Source organism: Bison bison, unplaced genomic scaffold (genome assembly GCF_000754665.1).
Source record: "Bison bison bison isolate TAMUID 2011002044 unplaced genomic scaffold, Bison_UMD1.0 scf7180017864260, whole genome shotgun sequence".
Classification (NCBI taxonomy): Eukaryota; Metazoa; Chordata; class Mammalia; order Artiodactyla; family Bovidae; genus Bison; species Bison bison.
Window position 1 is genome coordinate 7,061,409 of NW_011494832.1, and position 24,368 is coordinate 7,085,776.

The 24,368-nt window shown below is 37.7% G+C and overlaps 1 protein-coding gene across 1 annotated transcript in view; it reads right to left on the reverse strand.

Annotated features, from left to right (window-relative positions):
• The window catches only part of PCLO (piccolo presynaptic cytomatrix protein), a 379,448-nt gene that overhangs the window by 155,099 nt on the left and 199,981 nt on the right, over positions 1-24,368 (reverse strand). Inside the window, exons 7-8 of the mRNA XM_010848195.1 lie at positions 22,513-24,366; positions 20,129-22,143 (exon numbers count right to left, since the gene is read on the reverse strand). Coding sequence (XP_010846497.1) covers positions 20,129-22,143; positions 22,513-24,366 — 3,869 coding nt within the window. The remainder of the gene's footprint in view (positions 1-20,128; positions 22,144-22,512; positions 24,367-24,368) is intronic.

Consider the following 24,368-nt stretch of genomic DNA (forward strand, 5'->3'; position numbering starts at 1 on the left):
CATGACAGAGTGACTTTCACTAAATCATTTAAAACAAGTAAAGGGCCTAAATTAGTTATTATTCCAGAGAACAGAGAGAAATAAAATAGAGAATTTAAAGTGATGTCTTGCCAACTTATAATTTAAAAAGAACAGCCTTTCTAGATAATAACTTCTAAAATGACTAATTCTAATCAATATAATGTAAAATAAGAGTGCATGCTCAGGGTGTCCAACTCTTTGTGACCCCATGGCCTGTAGCCCGCCATCCTTCTCTGTTCATGGAATTTTTCAGGCAGGAATACGGGCGCGGATTGCCATTTCCTATTCCAGTGGATCTTCCTAACCCAGGAATCAAACCTATGTCTCTTGCTTCTCCTGCACTGGCAGGTGGATTCTTTACCACTAGGCCACCTGGGAAGCCCAAAATAAGAGTAGAGAACTCTAAAGTAGAGAACTGAAACAATGTAATTGCTTAGAAAAAAGAGAACCATCAAAGCAAGTTTATCATGATTAAGGATGATGCAGTTGGAGGTCATGATTAGAGACAATAATAACAATCTAGAAAAATCTTGGTGTTTAATAAGATTTTCTTGCCTTGACGACTAGCCTGGTCAAAGTTTTCAAACAGATCTGGTGCCCTTAATCTGAAAAATAATTGTACTAAAAACAAATATTTAAAAATACTTGTGCAAATAATAGACCAAGGGAAAGGAAAGGAAGTCCTAAGAATAGAATGGAGGTTTAAAAAGACTTGAAGAAAAATTAATTTCAGTCGCAATAGTGATAGGAAGCAAACAAACTCCAGCATAAGTTTGCTGTCTGAAGATATTTTAAACAACACTTCTTGGAGGAGCCCATTGATACCATGCATCTTATATGATAGATGAAATGCACTTCAGCCTGGTGATGCTTTAGTTTCTGTGAGGTGGAAATACATACAGAAGGTGGTTGAATGCAAACAGAAAGAGGAAAAATGGAGAAGCAAAAAACAAATATATATATATATATTTATATTTATATATACACACAAATGAAAGTTAAAGTCACTCAGCTGTGTCCAACTTTTTGCGATCTCATGGACTATAGCCTGCCAGTCTCTACTGTCCATGGAATTCTCCAGGCAAGAACACTGGAGTGGGTAGCCATTCCCTTCTCCAGGGGATCTTCCCAACCCAGGGATCAATCCCATGTCTTCTACGTTGTAGGCAAATTCTTCACCATCTGAGCCACCAGGGAAGCCCACACACCAGTGTGTATATATATACATATATATATATATAGAGAGAGAGAGAGAGAGAATATAATTCATAGGTGATACATAATATAAATGCTATATATAATATGTATTTTATATGTGTGTGTATATATATATAATATATAAAACCTTGAAATTTTATCTATATTAAGGTCTCCACTCATCCATTTCCTTTTTTCTTACAGGTGGAAAAGGGAACCCTGGTTATTACATACTGTTTAAATTAACTCTAATATGTTAACTACCAGGAAAACCATCAAACTCTAAATGTGCAATCACGGTTGATGACTTGGAATGCAGTGTACGGGGTGGCACGCATCATAGCTCTGCTAAAGAGAAAATTGTAACAGCCCAATTTAATTTCCTCCAATCATAATGTGGCAGTCCACATGGATAACATAGACACAGGAGATACAATCTCACAGGACTTCAGCAAAGCATTTTACATTATCCTTTGACACAGTTGCCAACTTTTGGATGTAACAATAAAAATAGTCAGGCAATTTGTTAGGGATCTGCATGCAGACTATGACTACTCATAGCCCAGCATCAATGTAAGTAATTAATCTTTCTTAACCTTGGCACTACTGACATTTCTTTCTAGATGATTCTATGTTGGGAGTGGGAGGACTGTTTTGTGAACTGTAGAATGTTTAGTGGCAATTCTGGCCTCTATCCACTCAGCACATCCTATTCTAGTCCTGTCAATCAAAAATGCCACTATACAATGTCAGATATCTCTAGGGGAAGACAGAGGCAAAACAGTCACTGGTTGAAAAATCATAGATGTCACAGGACATACAAGATGGTATCTTCAGAACGAGATCCCTAATCTATTGTTATTTAGCTTATAGAGAATGCTGGTATTTGTACGTTTTAGTGTCTTTGTCTGAATGGAAAAAGCAGAAACTTGGATGACAACTTGAAAAAGAGAGCTCCTTGGATAAAGGGTGAAAGAAAAAGAGATATTCTAGGCTATGATAACAATCTAAGCAAATTAATAAGGAGAGGAACATATTAGATTTTGCCTTGTATCAATTATGATCCTAAAATCAATCCCTTTATTAGATAGGATGATTCGCACCTTTTGGATTAACATGAATAAATACTCAGAAGATATTCAACCAAGATTTAAAAAACACAGTTTGATTAGAGAACATGGAGAAAAAAAATAGATGCTTACAACTATTAATGAGAATGTCTCTTTCAGTGCAGAAGATTAATTTTTCTAGCTTAACCCCGTAAAAATCTTGGGAAATTTTCCACAGGTGCAATAACTAAGGAAAAATCAGAGGATATGGAATTCCTAGTCTGAATGAAAAATTATGTAAATGCTACAACTTTGTTAAAAGTTGCTTGCTATTCTGAGTTCAAAAGAAGATCAATGGTGTAATTAAAAAGGGATTACAAACTTTAGAGGAAACAACAGTTATCTATTTTGAGAAACTAATTACCCGAATCACTAAGGGAAATCAACTGGATAACTAACCTCAACTTTAAAATTGAGAAATATTTTCCATCTTAAAAATAATTTAAGAAAACAAGAATCAAAACAGTAACAACAAAACCCAGAAACACATATCTGATAGCTGAGTGCAAAAAACTAAGTGCATGTTTACTCTTTACTGTACTGACTGAGATTATGAGAAAGACTGTCCTTCAACTGTGCAGTATAATATACAAAACTGGAGGACAGAAATTGCTCTCAGAATCATTTGTCTCGCCTTATTGGAATTCTCACTCACGGCCTGTATTTACTTGATTACGAGAGAAGTCTTTGTCTTTGGAAGAAGAATACTACTTATACATATTATAAGTTCTCTGATATTTTTACTTCTGCCCTGTACCTGGTCGTTCCTTCTCATTAGGGTATAAATATCTTTCTATAAATGTCTATGCCTTTTAAGTATTAGGAAGGTAGATGAAATGTCTAGGATATTTGTCCCTTCAAACAAGATAGCTCTTATAAGGAGAGTTTCACTCTCTGAAATGTCAATGAAAGCATTAAGTCACCATTAAGGGGGTCTCTCTACCCCACTATCTATAGTTTCCAGTTTGGAGACAAAATAGCAGTTGAATATAAAATATTCAGCATTCTATCCAATGCATTATATCATTAATAATGTATTCCCCAAATAGACTCATTTTTAACATTACACCCCCACCCCTACATAGAGCTAAAATAGATTCTAAATGTTGAGTGCCAGGGCTCAGTTATTTCTACTGCTTTGAAACTCCAGTACTCTGGCCACCTCAGGTGAAGAGTTGACTCATTGGAAAAGATTCTGATGCTGGGAGGGATTGGGGGCAGGAGGAGAAGGGGACGACAGAGGATGAGATGGCTGGATGGCATCACTGACTCGATGGATGTGAGTCTCAGTGAACTCCCGGGGTTGGTGATGGACAGGGAGGCCTGGTGTGCTGCGATTCATGGGGTCGCAAAGAGTTGGACACAACTAAGTGACTGAACTGAACTGAACTGAAGATATACAAGGAAAATTAAAAATAACACGGAGTGACCTGTGAAAAATGAAATTCTAAATGGTACCATTCTGGAAAAATACTTTGAACACTGATAAAACATCTAAAATCCACTAGTCATTGCAATATGGCACAATGCCTGGCACATACAAACAAAGCCATCAAATTTCTTCAACTAAAGTAGTGTGGAACAATTTAATAACTATTTCTATGAATCAAATGCTAAATGAGCAGTATCATCATTGCTATGAAAATATCACTGAATGATTGAAAAAAATATAGACACCTTTAAAAATAAACACTCTTGACTCTATGGCCATGGGAGAGAATTTACCATTTGTGAATATACTTGAAATTGTTTTTTAAAAGTACTTCTTCCTTAATTGTTGTAATATTCAGGTAGCATCAAAAAAGCAAGAAACTAAATCACAAGAACTTAGCAGTCAGAAAATAAAAACAAAGTAAATGAATATATTTAAAAGTCACACACACAAGTTGTTTCTTAAAGTCCAGTAGTAGAGACAAAAATGTTCTCCAATTAATACTGTGAAAGTGGCACTCAGTATATCATGAGGCATCTTCTGCTTTGCCTTAATGCATCTCTTGTCCCAGTTTGTCTTGTTTTCTTGCTGAAAGTCATTGCTCTTGGGCTGGGCAGCCAAGCAGAAAACTAGTTTCTACCTCACTGGACAGAAGCATTAGAGATGTCAGTCTGGGCAACACGTATTGTTTCTATTTTCTGGAATGTCCCAAACAGATTAATTTCTTTTCTCCTAAAATCTGTATAAGGTATTCTAGAAAGCCCTCTTAGCAGTTTTTAAGGTGATCAGTTTTTAGACATATGTACATGCAAGTATTTCTCCCTCTCCACTTTTACCCTCTATACCTCCCATTTATCTATCTTTGTCATTTCTAGATTTTACATTTTCATTGGAAAAACACACTGCTGTGTGCTACAGATATATTTCTAAGCTAGTTTTTTGCTTCATCCAAAATTGTATTTTCTTGATCACTTTCCTAGGAGAAAAGAAAATGCTTAAAGGTACTAATGACCTCCTTCTTTTTTTTCCTTTTAATCTCTCAACATCCAGTCATTACTAGGCTTAAAATCTCTCTTCTTATAGTTACAACTTCAAAAATTTATTGGGGCAGCAAAACATATTTTGCCTATATGTTCTTAGCTAAGCAGAAAGAAGGTGTGGTAACCAGTGAGCATAAAGAGAAACAAAGAAGTAATTTAACAGTTAACAGCATTTGTTTAACCTAAAGGTTATGAAAACATGATAGCATAAGAATTAAAATCTGATCAAATCACTGGAAAATAAACACAGGTAACTCCTATTTTCTCATTTCTATACCATTTAACTTCTGTATGTGCTGCTGGACTAGGATATGGAATGCTAAGAAAAACTAACATTGATTCCTTCTTCAAGGGCAAAATCATTTACAGTTCTAATATGCTATCAGGAGATAATGACTACATCCCTTCACCAGAAAATGTGTTAATAGTTTATGCGAGCAATCTGAAGTAGAATAATCAAGTTAATACAAATTTCCAAGAATTAACATGGAAACTTATCCTAAAACATATTAATAAATATATATTAAAAAGTAAGACACATCTCTTCCTCCCTCCATTCAGCATGCTAAATATTATAATATTGTCTGCCCATGACTTATTTCATTTTGAGAACAAATTGCTGATCCACAAAGAGGGACTGGAGTGATTCCAACACTTCTATAAACTACCTCCTCATTTGAATCTCTCATTGGCAACCTCTCATCATAACAAAATTAACTGTATTTCAAATGCTTTAAAATGTAAATCTCTAATTATACTACATTCTGTACATGGAGTATTAAAATGAAGATTGATTACTATTATATGTTTTCCAGAGCTTTGGATCACTAGCAATTTGAGGAATGATTCAATAACTACTTATCTAAAGCCACGAGGAATATAATGACCCTTTTAACAGTGGCACAGTCTTTACTAAATTATACTGAGATAATAAAGATATTTTATGTTTAGACTCTTGAAATACCTAACCACAAAATCACAGAAATCACTATTATTGCTTTTTATTCCTCTCTCATTGATTGATTATCCTTGGCCTAGCAAACCTTGGAACATGATATTAAAACAGTTCAGAGTTGCTTTTATCTAAACATACTCGCAGTAAATAAAAACAGATCTCCTTCATAAAGCTATGTCACATAAATAGCTTCCTTCAAATTAAATTAAATTAACAAAATTTCCTTGGAAAGTAGGACCATGGTCCTTCTGTACAAACTGGAGAAGTGTTTGGTTCTTTAGAAAATGCTATTAAGAACTAACTGATAAAGGATGGCAATTGAATTAAGTAAGTATCAAGAAACATACAGTCATCTAAGATGATAAATCTCATGGATGGACTTTCATAAATACAATATTTTTATTAAATGTTATAATTTTAAGAGGTTAACTTTTCGATTCTATAAATTAAGTTATATGAGAATAGAGGCATACTTTGATGGCGATTAGATGATTTTCCAAATGGATTATTAAGAAAACCCGGGGTTACTGATGTGCATTTGAGTATTTACAGGCATCAGCTCATGCCATAAATGGGAGAACTGGGTGAAAGCAAATAAACTTTTTCTAAACTCAATATTATTTTATTAGAAATATTACTATCATTTTAATTCCTGTTTCACACTGAATGAATTAATGCACATTTATTTATGTCAAAAGGAAAATTAATGTTGTGATGTGGGTCTTTTATGAATTATCATGAAACTCTCTACAATTAGTACTAGTAAGTACTTTAAATCTTGATTTTAGTTCGACTTTCTAAAAAGTAAATTAATGACTAATCCTTTAAAAGTAGCCTCTATGCCTGGAGACTGAGCCATGTGATTAGTGCTGAGTTTTATAAAAAAAAACAGTGGGTACTTGCCTTGTCCCTCTCATGTCAAAATACACCACTTACTAGATTAGAAATTAAAATTCAGTCCAACTTATTAAGAGTGACTTAGTCTATATTTTTTTCTGTCACTTGAGGAAAGAGGAGGAGAATGATGAGTATACTCTCTTTTAGCTTCAACTCTTCTCCCGTGACTGACTGCTTACTCCCTCACAAGGGTTATTTACTGTTCTTTATGAAGGTAAGCTTTTATTTGCCATCTCATAACATTTTTTCAACCAAAAAAATAGAGACAGCAGTTCTATAAGTTAGCTCTAGGGTTTCTTTCATTGTGTTCAACTATCACTTTTCTTGACTGCCTTAATTTGAATCTCCAGCAATGTTCTTAAGGAGAAAATAAAATACATAAAAATTCCTTTTATTGTTTATAGCTTTAAATTAAGCTACCTCAGTTAACTAAACAGTTCTTTTAAGTTTCAATTCACCTCACTCTGCTTGTTCTGGTGCTTTGCTTTCTTAATTCAAATTCTATGCACCATTCAAGACAGAGGATCAAAAAGAAAACCCTGTTAAATAGAAGAAAATGCATTTTCTACAAATGAAATTAATGTTGGGTGGATATGGGCAGGTTCAAAGAATATTTACCTAACTTCAGATTTATCATTTTTAAAATACGGAATAAAATAAATGTAAAATCTACAGAAATAAATGGCTTGGATTTGTGCCAGGCAACTGCATGTCAAAATATTTTATTAGTTATACAAGGGTATAAAAATATTAACTAGTTTATGCATATATGTATATGTATGTAGGCATATATTTCTACTATGAACATGTATTTTATGTTGAATATAATGCTCAGAAAAAGTCAAGAAACTATTACAATACATTTTGATGTCACTATCTACATTATACCTCAAAACTTTTCCAAATTTTTATATTATACTTTAGTTGCTTGTTTTTTATTTCAGCAACAGCACATGTGGCAGATTAAAGCATCCTAAATAAGTAGTAATTTTAAAAAACATAAACAAATATACAAAAGTGCATACCTGTTCACTGGGAGGGGATATATTTTTGAGAATATGCATGTAGCTTTATGTAGTCAGTTATCAACAGCACAATTATTCAAAATAAGTAGTCTACTGAATCAAGAATATTATGATAAAATACTTAGGAAGCTAATTAAATGATGCTCTGTGTTCTTAAACTGGGTCAGTAATAATCAATGCTCTATTAATTCAGACCTTCCCTGTATTAAACCAATATATCCTAATATTTAGGGCTAATTTTCATCCAAGGTCTTTTACTGAACATTAAGAACATATATATGTATCTTATAATTATGCTTATTTACATATTTTGAAATGTAGATGTTAAGAAACTATAACACAAATAATACAATTTTTTCACCCTTCAGTCTGAAAACATTTGTTTTGAAGTTAATCCTAATATATTAATCATGGTGAAATAGGGAAGGTTAACTACTAAACACCAAATTGATGAGATCAATTAAAAAAATTTCTGGTTTTCACAGACATTTGTCTACATATATGAAGTCATTTTGATTTTTACCAAACCCTAATAGTTAATTACTGTAAAGTATTATCTTAGTTATTTTTTGAAAAATACTTTAATATTATTTCCTATTTTATAATAATATGGCATAATAACATATAATAATAATTCAAGATTTTAATCATAGAGAGGAACTATGGCAAGAAAAGTATACTAGCAATGAAGCAGTAAGAGCTATAGAAAAAAATGAGGCTTCTACTATTTAGAATTTAACTCAGATGACCATTATATCTATTTCTGTGTGCAAGAATCCCTTAGAAGAAATGCAGTAGCCATCACAGTTAACAAAAGAGTCTGAAATGCAGTACTTGGATGCAATCTCAAAAATGACAGAATGATCTCTGCTTGTTTCCAAGGCAAGCCATTCAATATCACAGTAATCCAAGTCTATGCCCCGACCAATAATGCTGAAGAAGCTGAAGTTGAGCAGTTCTATGAAGATCTACAAGACCTTATAGAACTAACACCCAAAAAAGATGTCCTTTTCATTATAGGGGATTGGAATGCAAAAGTATGAAGTCAAGAAATACCTGGAGTAACAGGCAAATTTGGCCTTGGAGTATGGAATGAAGCAGGGCAAAGGCTATTCAGTTTTGCCAAGAGAATGCAACGGTCAGAGCAACACCCACTTCTAACAACACAAGAGAAGACTCTACACATGGAAATCACCAGATGATCAATACCAAAATCAGATTGATTATATTCTTTGCAGCCAAAGATGGAGAAGCTCTATACAGTCAGCAAAAACAAGACTGTGAGCTGACTGTGGCTCAGATCATGAAATCCTTATTGCCAAATTTAGACTTAAATTGAAGAAAGTGGGGAAAACCACTAGACCATTCAGGTATGACCTAAATCAAATTCCTTATGATTATACAGTGGAAGTGAGAAATAGATTTAAGGGATTAGGTCTGATAGAGTGCCTGATGAACTATGGACAGAGGTTCGTGACATTGTACAGGAGACAGGGATCAAGACTTTCCCCAAGAAAAAGCAATACAAAAAGGCAAAATGGTTGTCTGAAGAGGCCTTACAAATAGCTTTGAAAAGAAGAGAAATGAAAGGCAAAGGAGAAAAGGAAAGATATACCATCTGAATGCAGAGTTCCAAAGAATAGCAAGGAGAGATAAGAAAGCCTTCCTCAGTGATTAATGTAAAGAAATAGAGGAAAACAACAGAATGGGAACAATTAAAGATTTCTTTAAGGAAATAACAGATACCAAGGGAACATTTCATGGAAAGATAGGCAGAAATGTTATGGTCCTAACAAAAGAAGAAGATATTAAGAAGGGGTGGCAAGAATACACAGAAAAACTATACAAAAAAGACCTTAAGACCCAGATAATCACGATGGTGTGATCACTCACCTAGAGCCAGACGTCCTGGAATGTGAAATCAAGTGAGCCTTAGGAAGCATCACTACAAAGCTAGTGAAGGTGATGGAATTCCAGTTGAGCTAGTTCAAATCTTAAAAGATGATGCCGTGAAAGTTCTGCACTCAATATGCCAGCAAATTTGGAAAACTCAGCAGTGGCCACAAGACTGGAAAAGGTCAGTATTCATTCCAATCCCAAAGAAAGGCAATGGCAAAGAATGCTCTAACTACCACACAATTGCACTCATCTCACACGCTGGCAAAGTAATGCTCAAAATTCTCCAAGACAGGCTTCAGCAGTACGTAAACCATGAGCTTCCAGATGTTCAAGCTGGCTTTAGAAAGGCAGAGGAACCAGAGATCAAGTTGCCAACATTTGTTGGATCACTGAAAAAGGGAGACAGTTCCAGAAAAACATCTACTTCTGCTTTATTGACTATGCCAAAGCCTTGACTGTGTGGATCACAACAAACTGTGGAAAATTCTTAGAGAGATGGAAATACCAGACCACCTTACCTGCCTCCTGAGAAATCTGTATGCAGGTCAAAAAGCAACAGGTCAAAAAGAACCGGACATGGAACAACAGACTGGTTCCAAATAGGAAAAGGAGTACATCAAGGCTATATATTGTCACTCTGCTTATTTAATTTATATTCAGATTACATCATGAGAAATGCTGGACTGGATGAAGCACAAGCTGGAATCAAGATTGCCGGGAGAAATATCAATAACCTCAGATATGCAGATGACATTATCCTTATGGCTAAAAGCAAAGAAGAACTAAAGAGCCTGTTGATGAAAGTGAAAGAGGAGAGTGGAAAAGCTGCTTGAAACTGAACTTTCAGAAAACTAAGATCATGGCATCTGGTCCCATCACTTCATGGCAAATTGATGGGGAAACAATGGAAAAACAGTGACAGATTTTATTTTCTTGGGCTCCAAAATCACTGCAGATGGTGACTGCAGCTATGAAACTAAAAGACGCTTGCTCCTTGGAAGAAAAGCTATGACCAACTTAGACAGCATATTATAAAGCAGAGACATTACTTGGCAAACAAAGGTCCATCTAGTCAAAGCTGTGTTTTTTCCAGTAGTCATGTATGGATGTGAGAGTGGGGCTATAAAGAAAGCTGAGTGCTGAAGAATTGATGCTTTTGACCTATGGTGTTGGAGAAGACTCTTGAAAGTGCCTTGGACTGCAAGGAGATCCAACCAGTCCATCCTAAAGGAAATCAGTCCTGAATATTCATTGGAAGGACTGATGCTGAAGCTCCAAAGTTTGGTCTCCTGATGTGAAGAACTGACTCACTTGAAAATACCCTGATGCTGGAAAAGATTGAAGGTGGGAGAAGAAGGGGAAGCGAGAGGATGAGATGGTTGGATGGCATCACAGACTCAATGGGCATGAGTTTGCATAAGCTCTGTCCAGGAGTTGGTGATGGACAGGGAAGCATGGAAGGAAGCCTGGTGTACCGCAGTCCATGGGGTCGCAAAGAGTCAGACACGACTGAGTGACTGAACTCAATTGAACTACTATTTAGAAAGCCTGTCTTTAATAAATGAGTACTTTTTCTCTCATGTATGTAAATAGTACCTTTATAAAATAGCTTATTTCATCAAACTCAGTTTTAATAGACTGATTTATGTTGCTTTCCAAAGAGAATAATGAAAAACAACCACTAAAAAATATTATTCTTCAAATCACATTTGGCCATCACAGTCATTATTTCTTAAATCTGTACATTCTGACAGAAATAAAATTGACAGAAATAAAATTTCTCAATTTAGGTTATGGAAATTACTCTCTGAAATAGACATTAAAGGGTTCCAAAAATCTTAAAAATAGCTATCAAAACAGCAATCAGTGAAGCAAAACATATTCTTGTAAAAATCAGCTCATGAATACCATCTGCTTTGCAATAGGATCCTGGCTTAAACTCTGGAACAAAAATATTTTAATAAGGAATTTGTCTATTACCAAAAAGTTCCAAAATTGTTCAACAAGTCTGAGGGTAGGAAAAATCAGCTGTAACACTTGGCAGGTTTTGTATTTTTAAGACCCGATAGAGGTGAAACATTTTAAATGTAGCTTATTTTAGTGCAAAAAGTTGCATGTATCACTACTGATAAAACGTCCTATTTCTGAAATGTATTTCTTTTTTGATAGAAAAATCTTTTTTTAAGACAGATAAATCGTAAAGGATATGTCTAGCTCTGAAAAAAATTCTTTGAGAGTACACTGCTATGTCTTTCAATGGCTGTTACTTTCTCTCCTGATTTTGTAGAGAACATTCTACATTTTATTTTTTGATGTTCTTGATCATTTGGGGTCATGATGTAAAAAGTCTCACTGTATAAAAGAACTAAGCCAAAACCACTGACTGTGTAGATCACAACAAACTGTAGAAAATTTTTAAAGAGATGGGAATACCAGACTATCTTACCTGCCTCCTGAGAAATCTGTATGCAGGTCAAGAAGCAATAGTTAGAACTGAAAAAGGAACAACAGACTGGTTCCAAATAGGGAAAGGAGTAGTCAAGGTTGTATACTGTCACCCTGCTTAAAAGTGAAAGGGAAAGTTGCTCAGTCATGTCCAATTCTTCATGACCCCATGGACTATACAGTCCATAGAATTCTCCAGGCCAGAATACTGGAGTGGATAGCCTTTCTCTTCTCCAGGAAATCTTCCCAACCCAGGGATTGAACCCAGGTCTCCTGCATTGCAGGCAGATATCTTACCAGCTGAGCCACAAGGGAAGCAGAATACATTATGCAAAATGCCGGGGTGGATGAAGCACAAACTGGAATCAAGAGTCCTGGGAGAAATATCGGTAACCTCATTCTCAATGACACCACCCTTATGGAAGAAGAAGAAGAACTAAAGAGCCTCTTGATGAAAGTGAAAGAGGAGAGTGGAAAAGCAGGCTTGACACGAAACGTTCAGAAAACTAAGATTATGGCGTCTGGTCCCATCACTTTATGGCAAATTTATGGGGAAACAATGGAAACAGTGACAGACTATTTTCTTGGGCTCCAAAATCACTGCAGATGGTGACTACAGCTATGAAACTAAAAGACGCTTGCTCCTTGGAAGAAAAGATATGACCAACCTACACAGCACAATAAAAAGCAGAGACATTACTTTGCCAACAAAGGTCCATCTAGTCAAAGCTATGGTTTTTCCAGTAGTCATGTAAGGATGTGAGAGTTGGACTATAAAGAAAGCTGAGCCCCAAGAATTGATGCTTTTGAACTGTGGTGTTAGAAAGACTCTTGAGAGTCCTTTGGACAGCAAGAAGATCCAACCAGTCCATCCTACCAGTCCATCCTAAGGAAATCAGTCCTGCATATTCATTGGAAGGACTGATGCTGAAGCCAAAACTCCGATACTTTGACCACCTGATGGGAAGAACTGACTCATTTGAAAAGACCCTGATGCTGGGAAAGATTGAAGGCAGGAGGAGAAGGGGATGACAGAGGATGAGACGGTTGGATGGCATCACCGAGTTGAAGGATATGTGTCTGAGCAAGCTTCGGGAGTTAGTGATGAACAGGGAAGCCTGGTGTGCTGCAGTCCATGAGGTCATAAAATGTCAGACACAACTGAGCGGCTGAACTGAGCTGTGTGAAAGAAAAAGGGCAGGAGGAACACATTTTGGTGCTCTGGTTTATGAAAATTTCATACATGTGATGCTAGAGATAATTGCTCCCCCCACCACACACACAAATGCTGCATTGAAATATATTTTAGAAAGTGTACTGTCATCTTTTTATCAAAAGAAGAAAAACATAGAAGGAGAAAGCAGAAGGAAAAACTCAACTCCACAAAAAGTATAGTGAAAGGATGAATCAAATCTCATTTATTTGTTTTGCTTTCTTTTTTTTTTTTTGGTGTTGTTTTGTTTTAAGTGGGAGTGAGGAATTGGTGAATTCACCTAAATTAAAAGAAGTCTGATGGAAAAAGTGGCCTGTTCATTTTGTGATTCATCATATTAATATATTGTTATAGAGAACCTACTGTGAGCCAGGCATTTTTCTGGGTATAATAAACATAAAAATGTGATCATGTAAAACAAAAATCCCCACTCATAAATTCTGGTTAGGGAAGCAAAGACAATAAATGAAATAATAAAGGAAAAGACACTGTACTTTTGACCATATGTGATATGGAGAAAAATCACAAAGGGCGTGAGGATCAGAGCGTTAGAAAGGTAGGTGGTTTTCAACTAGTCAGGTAAGAATGGCCTCAATACCAAAAAGAAATAAATTTAAAATGGCTATAAAGAACATGAATCTAATATCCCTAGAGTAGCACCATTATATACTTCATAGACTAGGAAAGACAAATAGTTACTATGAGATTTAAGAATTTTTTTCTACTATCCCATAAAGTAAAGGTCTTTAATGATAGTAAGTTTTTGCTGAGGAAACAGAGAAATCGCCAAATGTTCCTGCGTGAGGAAAGGGAATCAAGGTTACTGGATATCTGCAATTGCCAGACTTGGGATGGGAAGGTTGTGTTACTTTCAATCATTGTAGATGGTTTGATAACTCTATACTAGTGGTCACTCATTTTTAACTATTTGGCTCCCATAAAACATTTTAATTGAAGAATTCCACTGATAAAAATTAGAAATAAATCTTTGTGTGCATACTGTTTTTAATCAAAAAGCTTATTTCTTTTTGTGCTTTTTCTAAATTAGAATGAAAATACATTATTTTCAAGTGTTATCTAAATAGCGAGCTCAACCCCATGAGAAGGAGTACATTTCTGAATATTTTAGTTGTATCTTTTGGGAATTTTTCTGAGGAGCGAACAGAAAAACTCAAGGAAAAATGTGGAAATTTTTTTTTTCATCTTTACGCAGAGTTAAAATTTTATATTTGTAAAAGGAAGAAGACTACATGATAAAAGTGTTTGGTTATATAAAGTTGCCAAAAATAGAATTTAGCTTGGGGGCTGTGACTTTGATAGCAAAATGACAAAGTCTGGAAAAGAGATATAGTTCACCTCTTGCAGACATAGGGGAATATTACATAACTCAATAAAAATATGTCAGATAACTCCTTGTACCAGTTAGGCCCACTGTGTACTATTTTATGATTTTATGTTAATTATTGCTAATTTAAACAATTAAATATATAAGATCTTAGGGTTAAGCATGAACTCAAAGTGCCAGTGAAACACTAACCAGATGGTACAGGCTCCTGGCTTGGAATTTCTGTGTCAAAAGTGTAACTACAATTCCATGATGGAAAAACTCTATCAGTTAAAGGATCTCAGATGCTTGGATTCCTACAGAGTGGGAAAGGAATAAATTTAAATCTCTAATGTTCCAAATTTCAGAATTAAGACAAATGTTTGGAAACTTCAGGGAAAGAGATTTTATTCATATGGAAGAATTTTGTAATAATGAAAGCTCTCCCATAAGCTTGTGAGATAGCTGCTAAGAAAAAAATAACTTCGTTTGGAAAGAGGACCAAAAGCAAACAAACCACAGAACAGTCCACATTTGCCTATGAAGAAACAAAAAGGGCAAGATAGTGCTTTGATGTGTCTCATTGGTTAAAAAACAAAACAAAACAAAAAAACCAAGCTTTGTTGGAGTGCTGATCCTTAGTACCTCAGAATGTGAAACCACTCAGACACAAGATATTTACAAGTAATCAAGTTAAAACAGATCTTTAGCGCTGACCTAATCAATAAGACCAGCGTCTGATAAAGAGTGGAGAAGGCAATGGCACTCCACTCCAGTACTCTTGCCTGGAAAATCCCATGGACAGAGGAGCCTGGTAGGCTGCAGACCATGGGGTCGAGAAGAGTCGGACACGACTGAGCGACTTCACTTTCTCTTTTCACTTTCATGCATTGGAGAAGGAAATGGCAACCCACTCCAGTGTTCTTGCCTGGAGAATCCCAGGGACGGGGTAGCCTGGTGGGCCGCCGTCTCTGGGGTCGCACAGAGTCGGACAAGACTGAAGCGACTTAGCAGCAGCAGCTGATAAAGAGGGTACATTTGGACATATAGACAGCCATACAGAGAGGGAAGACAATGTAAAGAGACACAGGGAGACCACCTTCTGTAAGACAAGGAATGCTGGAGGCTAGCAGAAGCTAGGAGAAAGGCCTGCAACAGAAAGAACGAACCCTGCTCACATCATGATTTTGGACTTTTAGTCTCTAGAAGTGTGACAGCACATTTTTGTGGCTTAACTTACCGAGTTTGTGGTACCTTATTACAAGAGCCCTAGCAAATGAATACAACAGTGGGGCAAGGAGAACAAAATGATCACAGTGGTGGGAGGTCAGGCATGAACTCTGCCTTATCCTGTATGCTTTATAGAGTTTACCACAGTGTTTAAAAAAGACCAATGAATGGATGAATGTGATAATGAAAGAATGCAAGCAAGCTAAAAAATGAATAAACCTTATTGACAGGGGTTTAAATTATAATTTGGGGGAGAACAGAGGAAATGACAAGATAAAAAGACAGACACAAAGCATGGTACTGAATTAGCAAAAAACAAGCAAACAAACAAACAACAAAATCAGAAAATGTTCCATAAGCCTCAGAAGAGACAAATAGAGAATAACTGCAAAGTGCAAGTTTAGCATTCTAACTGGCCAGGTTACAGGTTCATTAAGGAATCATGATAAAGGCATTAGCCTACTCTGGGCTTTGTTCCTCATCTGTAAGGCATCTGGACTGTCTAATAGCTAAATACTGTTTAACTTGTACTCAGCGGTACAAATATCTATATGAAACCAAGTGGAACTGACACTTTAAGTATAGGCAGTATCAGTACAGATTATCAAAAGGACTTGCTAGGATGGGTCTGCTAAGTCACTTCAGTCGTGTCCGACTCTGTGCGACCCCATAGACGGCAGCCCAACAAGCTCCACCATCCCTGGGATTCTCCAGGCAAGAACACTGGAGTGGGTTGCCATTGCCTTCTCCAGGATGGGTCTAAACTGTGGAAATGAAAAGGTAACCAGCTAGAGTCTTTTAATGCATGTCTTAACCCACTGCTTCCATGCAATCCTTCCTTTAATACATTTATTCAATAAATATTGAAGGCTTGCTTTGTTTTGGGTGCTGTTCTAGGCTCTTGGATTATAGCAGCTAACAAAACAAAGTTCCTGCTTTTGTAGAGGTTATGTTCTACAGGATAAAGTAGATGATTTGATTAAATATGTACTAACACATTAATACACATGTCTGGAGGGTGCAGGAATTCAAGGTGATAGGTTTATTTAGAGACTGAAGTAAGGAGAGCTTTTCTGTGGAAGTGAAATTTAACCAGAAATCTGTACACAGGAGTGAGTCAGACAACCATCTGGGGAGAGACAGCTCCTAACAGGCTTCCTGGGTGGGGATGAGGCATACCCAAAGACCAGCAAGGTCAGTGGTTGGAGCAGAGTGAGAAAGAGGGGTAAATGTGGAGAGTGACCAATGAGGCTGTGAGACAAGCAGAGACCAGATCACAAGGGTCTTTGCTAAGATATCTCTAATATACCCTGATGAATTTCTGAGAATCTACTTGAGAGTGTGTGACATAATCTGATGTAAACTTTAGAAAATCAGTTTAGAGGTGCAGTTAAGAGAATAGACTGTAAGGAAGGCCGGAGAAGGCAATGGCACCCCACTCCAATACTCTTGCCTGGAAAATCCCATGGACAGAGGAGCCTTGTAGACTGCAGTCCATGGGGTCACAAAGAGTTGGACACAACTGAGCGACTTCACTTTTACTTTTCACTTTCATGCATTGGAGAAGGAAATGGCAACCCACTCCAGTGTTCTTGCCTGAAGAAATCCCAGGGACAGGGGAGCCTGGTGGGCTGCCGTGTATGGGGTCACACAGAGTCGGACACGACTGAAGCGACTTAGCAGCAGTAGCAGTAAGGAAGGCAAGAGTGGAGGAGTCCAGGGCCTAAGGCATAGTGTAAATAAAAAATGATGGTGGGTTGAGTTAGGCTCCCTACAGCCAAGGGAAGTAAAACCAAACCTGAACTCAGCAAATTAGATCCCCTGGCACCTGTCCCTTCCTTATCTTTCATTTACAGTAAATCCTTTTCTCCTTCTCTTTGTTTTCTGTCTGTTCATCAGTCTGAACCCTTGTATATCTGTTTCCTCTAGAATGACTTCCATTTTGTTCTTCATGGTCCAACAGAGATCCCACCTTCCTGTTTGAGAACTTCCTTCCTTGAAACATTTCCTGGTACTTCCAGGAAGAGAACTGACTACAGAATGTCTTGCCATATAAAACTGATCTTTCATGCTGAATTATATGTGTTACTATGTTGTCTCAATGTTGATTGGATGGTATAATTTTTTTTTTCAATTTTATTGGTTTGAGAAAATTAACAATATGGAAATTACTGAGCTAAACAAACTTGCATCACCATGAATATCACTTAGATTATTCTTTTCAGTCCAACTAATATTTAGTAATTTATGTTTGTAATTGAGAGACTGGTTTTAGTTTAAAATGAACACAAGGAATGTTAAGAAATTTTCCAAGAAATAAATTATAAAATTCCCGTCTTAAATCAGAGTATCTAAAGTGCTAAGAACACTGCCTGTATATAAAATGGTCTACCTTACGCATGCAATAAAACAGTATTTTTGAGTTGGTATACAATTATTCCATATTGAAGCCTGCACTGAGTGTGACCACTTAGAAAAAGGAACTACTGGGTTGTGTTCCAAAGCTCAAAACACTTAGGATTTTTCAGGCTCAGAGTATTATTTGGTAATTCTATCCAACTTCTTCTAGGATTGGATAGTTAAAAAATATCACCATTACAATCAATAATACAATACATACAACCCATTGTATCTTTCATTTCATACTTTTAAAACCCAAGAGAATACTGTGAGGAAAAATATTGACACCTTGAATATCTTCTATACCTGTGTTCATTTGAATTAAGAGTATAGGGTGAGATGTTAAATTAATGGTCAATGCACTGCGTGGAGAAGGCTGTTCTTTCTGTGACAGAAGTCTTGAGTATAATTTTAAAATACTGCTAAAAAATGTATTGTCAAAGATTTCTAGATTACTCTTTAGGTGAATTCATAGGTCACTGCTGTAAAAGTAAATACCTATACATTACAACTAAGTTAAAAATATTTCTCTCAATATATTTAATTCTAGAAACAAAGCCATACACAGAAACTGAATGAAATCTCAATGTAGAAGTGGTTCCCTGACTTACAAGTTATGATAAGTAAATTAAAAAAAAAATTATGACCTCTATCCCCCCCTTGAAGATAGTTTATACACTCTTTTTGAGAAAGTACATAATAACAAAATGCCCCTACGAAACTGGAACACTTAGATAAGAATTTTAATTTATTAGTATAACTATTAATATGCCTATATACCTAAAAATTGGCTTAGAGTTACATATAATGGTACATTTTTCAGCCCACAGCCAGTGTTGAACACATTTGGGTCAGTTGCAATAGAGTAATTTCTCAGAAAAACCTATTTAAAAGCGTCAGGGTTTTAAGATCTAGAGTTTAGAAAGCAGTGTAATTAGGGGAACTTTTAATATAAACATAAATCTTGTTTTCAATAGAACTATTACTTTATTAATAACCTTCTAATGATATATATTAGGTTTTCTTGAAGTAGATAACCTGCTTTTTACCTGATTATTAACATTCCTTATTCCCAGTTATAGAGATCTTCACAAATATGTCCAACATTCCTATATATGTTCCTTTCACTTTGAAGCATATTTTAAATACACTCAAATTATTAAACTTAAATAATTAACAATTAAACCTATTTGAAGAAACATAAAAATTAATTTTTCTTCTGTAAGCACTAAGATTAAGGCTTACCTGACATTAGATTCAGAAAATTGCCAGAAACAAAATAAGCATGGATGAACTATGAAGATTAAATTACACTTTATGCCCTGCTGCTGCTGCTGCTGCTGCTGCTAAGTCACTTCAGTCGTGTCCGACTCTGTGTGACCCCATAGACGGCAGCCCACCAGGCTCCCCTGTCCCTGCGATTCTCCAGGCAAGAACACTGGAGTGGGTACTTTATGCCCTAGTAATGCTTTATTTTGAGCAGCAAAGATTAACATTCTGGCAGAAGGAATAATAGATTGATTAAATGATCTTCAAGGATCCTCCCACTAAGAATTCCAGCATCCATGGGTTTAAATTTTTGGTCATCCTTTGCCTTATCTATTTATTCAATACTTATTCTATCATATATGAATATTAGTTATATTACTGAAATCAGCCTACAATTGACACTTGGGAGATTTCAAGATTAGAACAAAATGTTCAATCTCATTTATCACAAAATAATACACACTTTTCTCATTTTGTCTTTTTTTTTCTTTGTATTTCTACATGGATGTATACTTTTCTGCTTACCACTCCCCCCACTAAATTTTCTAATGAAATAGTCCTCATTGAAATTTAGAATTAGGCACCAGGAGTGTCACGGCCTCCTAAAGTCTGCAAACACACAGTTAACATCAACTCAGCCATTGTCTTCTAACTGAAAAGAAGCACTCTTACCGTGTAGCCCTCGGTATACTGAAAAGGAGCCCTGGAACTTTCGTCTGCTGTTGGACTCAGAGGCTTGGGGTCAGACATGGAGCGCTGCATCATCTTGGCTGTCTTAGGACTTGCTGGGGGAACTTTAGCCATATCTGGATGCAGTACTTTTTGTGGACTTATATCATCAGGGAGGGGTTTCTCATAAGGTACAAAGGCTGATTCTAAGGCTTTGCCTGGTGAAAGTGGTGAGATGGGAGAATAAAGGACTTTTGGAGATTTGGGTGGGGAAGGAGCCAGCTGTAGTGTGGAATCTGCCCGGAGGTGAGATGAATAACCAATTTCTAAAGGTGTTGGGCGTTTCTTGTCTTTGGGTGGAGAGGTGGCACTCAGATATTGAGGACTTTGTGTGTCTGAATCTGCTTCTGTTTGACATCCTAAACTGCCCCCTTTGTAAGTCTTTTCAGGTGCTGAAATGTGTTTAATTATTTCTACCTTGGCATCCACGCGTGCCCGTATCGAAGGTGTTCTTATGGTTCCAACTGGTTCAGTCTGCACAGATATCTCTGCTACTGTTTGAACGGCTATGCTGGAGACTTTGGAAGGGGGTTTGGCCTTGTCCGCCTCTGCAGGGCTGTCACCATATTTCCCTACGCGAGCTTTCCTCCTAGATCTAGTAGGCATGTCCCATTCATCCTGATCTTCGTCATCCGTTTGGACACTTGTATCAACACTCTTTTTAGTTCTCCTTCTCCTACTCACATAACTCCGATCTGCTGAATCTTCATCATCAGTCTGTACTCCACTGTCCACTATCTTTTTAAAGCAGCGGGGGTCATCTGCCAGATTTTCCCCCATCTCGTCGTACTGGCCACGGACTTTAGCTCCAGAACTTCTCTTCTTGGGTTGTTTCTCCTCTTTGACAATTACATCTGTCAGAGGTATTTCTGAAACAGTACTCAGGATGCCAGGTGGGGCAATGTACTGAGTCACCCCATCAGACTGAACTGTGTACCATCCCTGGCTCTGTGGTATTTCAATTGCCACCACAGCTGAGGCTGTGGTGGTTGCATCTTCGGTTGCCCAGAACTGACCACCTTCTGGGGCAACATACTGACCTTCCAGGATGGTCTGGTCTGCAGTGGTCTGTGGAGAGGCAGTTCCAGAAGGGTCATAGTTATACTGGTAGACCTGGCGAATCTTCTGCTCCTCCAGCTGCTGGTGAAGCTGTTGCTGCAGCTGTTGGATCTGTTCCAGCTGCAACTGTTGCTGCGCTAACGTCTCCTGCCTCATCATGAACTGGGCTTGCCGCTCCTCTTCTTGCTGATAGAGGAGGTGTTGCTTCATTGACTGCAGCTCCTCCAGCTTCTTTTGAACCATGATCTTTTCCTGTTCTCGGAACCTTTGAATCTCCTGCCGTTCCCACTCCAGCTCCTCAGCAAAACGCTGTTGCTTGATCTTTTCCAGTTCCAAGAGCTCACGCTCCAAGTCTAGCTGTTGTTGTTGCTTATCTTCCTCGGGGATGATTAAAAGTGCACTTTCCTCTCCCACCACTTCAGAAAATACTTCAGACGCTGTGGTCAGGGTGGGAACTGAGTCTATTGTCTCAGCTGTGAGAGTCTCCATAGTGATAGTCTGCAAACTGGCACTGATATCAATACCAGTGACTTCAATGTCTGTTTCAGATGCACCAGTTGTTAGGAAATAGGATCTAGGCATGGGCTGGCTTTGGTGCAGGGCGGACAAGGAAGTCACGGCGTCATTTGTGTGCACACCAGACAAATCCCTCATGGTGGTGCTGAAAATGGAGCCAGGCTGTGTGGTGATAGCAAACGTGGAAGGAATTGGAGTTGCTACTGAAGAATAGACAACCCCATTAGACGACCTCAAAACACTCCCCACACCATACTGGGGTCCTGGAGGTGGAGTCATTCTTGCAGTGGAATACTGCGGGGTACTAATCCCAACTCCTGAAATGACTTGTCGAGTTTCTGGATATGGACCTGTAGTCTTGCTTGAATAATCCATTACCTCACCTGAAATACAGGGGAGAGTTATAGTCCAGTTCCTAGAATGAATGATGTTTTTGGGGTTGGAAAGCCCTCTCAGTCTTGAAGAACATAATGAACAGGACTGCATGCAAATCCACAGGTTATTAACCTACTCAGGTGGAGAATAAAAGCAATGTTGAACATGCAGGCACATGCAGGCGACTTTGGGTGGAACAAATTAAAAAAAAAAAGTGGAGAAACAAAAATGCATATGTACTCCAAAATATATTGCCAAAACATCCAAAGAAAGATAAAAAATAACAAAATTGGAAATAAGACCACATTGTCATCCTGAAATGAGATGAGGAACACCATGATATTTCAAAGAAAGGTCTGTTGCTACATCATACTGACCTGTAGTAATTCTCCCTGAAGTAAGATCTACTGCTGCATCAGTTCCTCCAGAATAATCAAAAGCATTCTTACTTTTATAGAAAAAATGTCCAGCTTCTGCTAAATTAGTGTCAGACATGGAAGGTTTCATTCCCCCAATCCCTCTATAACCATATGGCCCTGATCGATCATATTGATAGTGATCATCCCTATAACCAAAACGATCTTCAGGAAGAGTGGTTGCAGGCTGCTGTGCTGTGCAGCTTCTTCCAAAGGGTAACTTATAAACCACATCACAGCACACGGCTCTTCTTCCTGCAGTCAGATCAACAGGTTTTTCATCATCTTCTATTATTTTAGTCACTACATTTGAAGAAGCTTCATCCATTGTTACAACTGTTCTATGAGTTTTGGAGGTACTGAGATCCACTACTTCCCCATCAGTGATGCTCTGGGATGTGGAGCTATCAGTCCATCCATTTGTGACACCAACAGGAGGTGCAGTAACAGGTTTCGTAGGAGCTGATGTCACTGGGTGTGCAGAAGTACTTAAAGATAAGTTTATTGGTGCTTCCTCCCTAATTGTAGGAAAGGTCTGGCCACTTGGAACTCTGTATAGTGGCTCCACATGCTTTGATGTAGTAAGCTGGAGTGGTGCTGCTGTTGCAAGTTCTAGACCCACTAGGCTTTCTGTGCCTGTGGTGTAACTTGCAGTAGCTGTACATGTGACAACAGTCACTGTCTCGGTGACCAGGGATATAGGAGTCACTCCTGATGAAGTTGCGCTGAGATTTATAATTGAGGGTTGGACAGCACTAATTTGTCTCCCATACATTTCACTTGTTGTGGTCTGCCTCTTCACATCCACTGCAGAGGCAGAAAGATCCATACATTTTTCAGTCGCTTTAACATCTACTTTGGGTACTGTACGCAGATCAATGGCATCACCAACAAGTTGCAACTGGACATCTTCTTTCTGCTGCTGCTTCTCTAAATGGAGGTGATCTAGAGCAAGAGGTTCTGGAGGAAAGGATATAGAGACACTGCTGAGACCAACACTAGGGACTGTACTTCTTGCTGTTGGAACCTCAGCCTTGGAAACTTCAGTTGGGTGAAACTGTGTAACTGAAGCTGAAGTTGCTTGAAATGAAGACAATGTTGTGACTGGGATAGCAGCAAATGTCTCCAAAGCTCTGGAGATGTATAGGCTCTGTTGTGAAGAAGTTGATATTTCCGCAGCTGTCATAGGAGGAACTACAGAAAATACTGGTTCAATGGAAATCAGATCTTTGGGGGGTGATCCCAACGGCCAACTGGTAATAGCTTGACTAGGTGAAGAATCTGTTGGAGTGCCAGGTTCAGATGGCAATGTAATAACCACATAAGTTTCCATAAGAGACTTGGAAAATCTTGGCGAGGACTTGTTAGAGTGAGGGGAAAGTGGAGAGGTAGGGGAAGGCAACTTATAGTCTGCTGATGTCACTAAATTTAATGTCATACTTGTAGTTAAAGGTAGACCTGTTGGTTTGGGGTATGTATCTGTTAGTTTTGGGGTAGTGACTGGAGGTTGAGGAACTGCTGGTTTAGGAGCAAGTGGAGGTTTGCTTGGTTCGGGTCTATGTGTAAATACAAGTCCAGATGGAATTAAAGATGGCTTAGGAGGAACAGGAGGAGGTGCAGTGGTATACACTTTTGTCATAGGTAACCCATCACTTCTGGGAGCAGACGTGGTCTCCACTGTAGTAACAGAATCTACTAGAGATGTAGCTGCTGTAGTTGCAGTCACTGGAGCTGTAACCGCTAACTTTTTTCTAGGATGAATAGTTGGTTTAGGTGAGGTTGGTGGAGGAAGAGGTGGGGGAGGAGGAGGAGGGGGA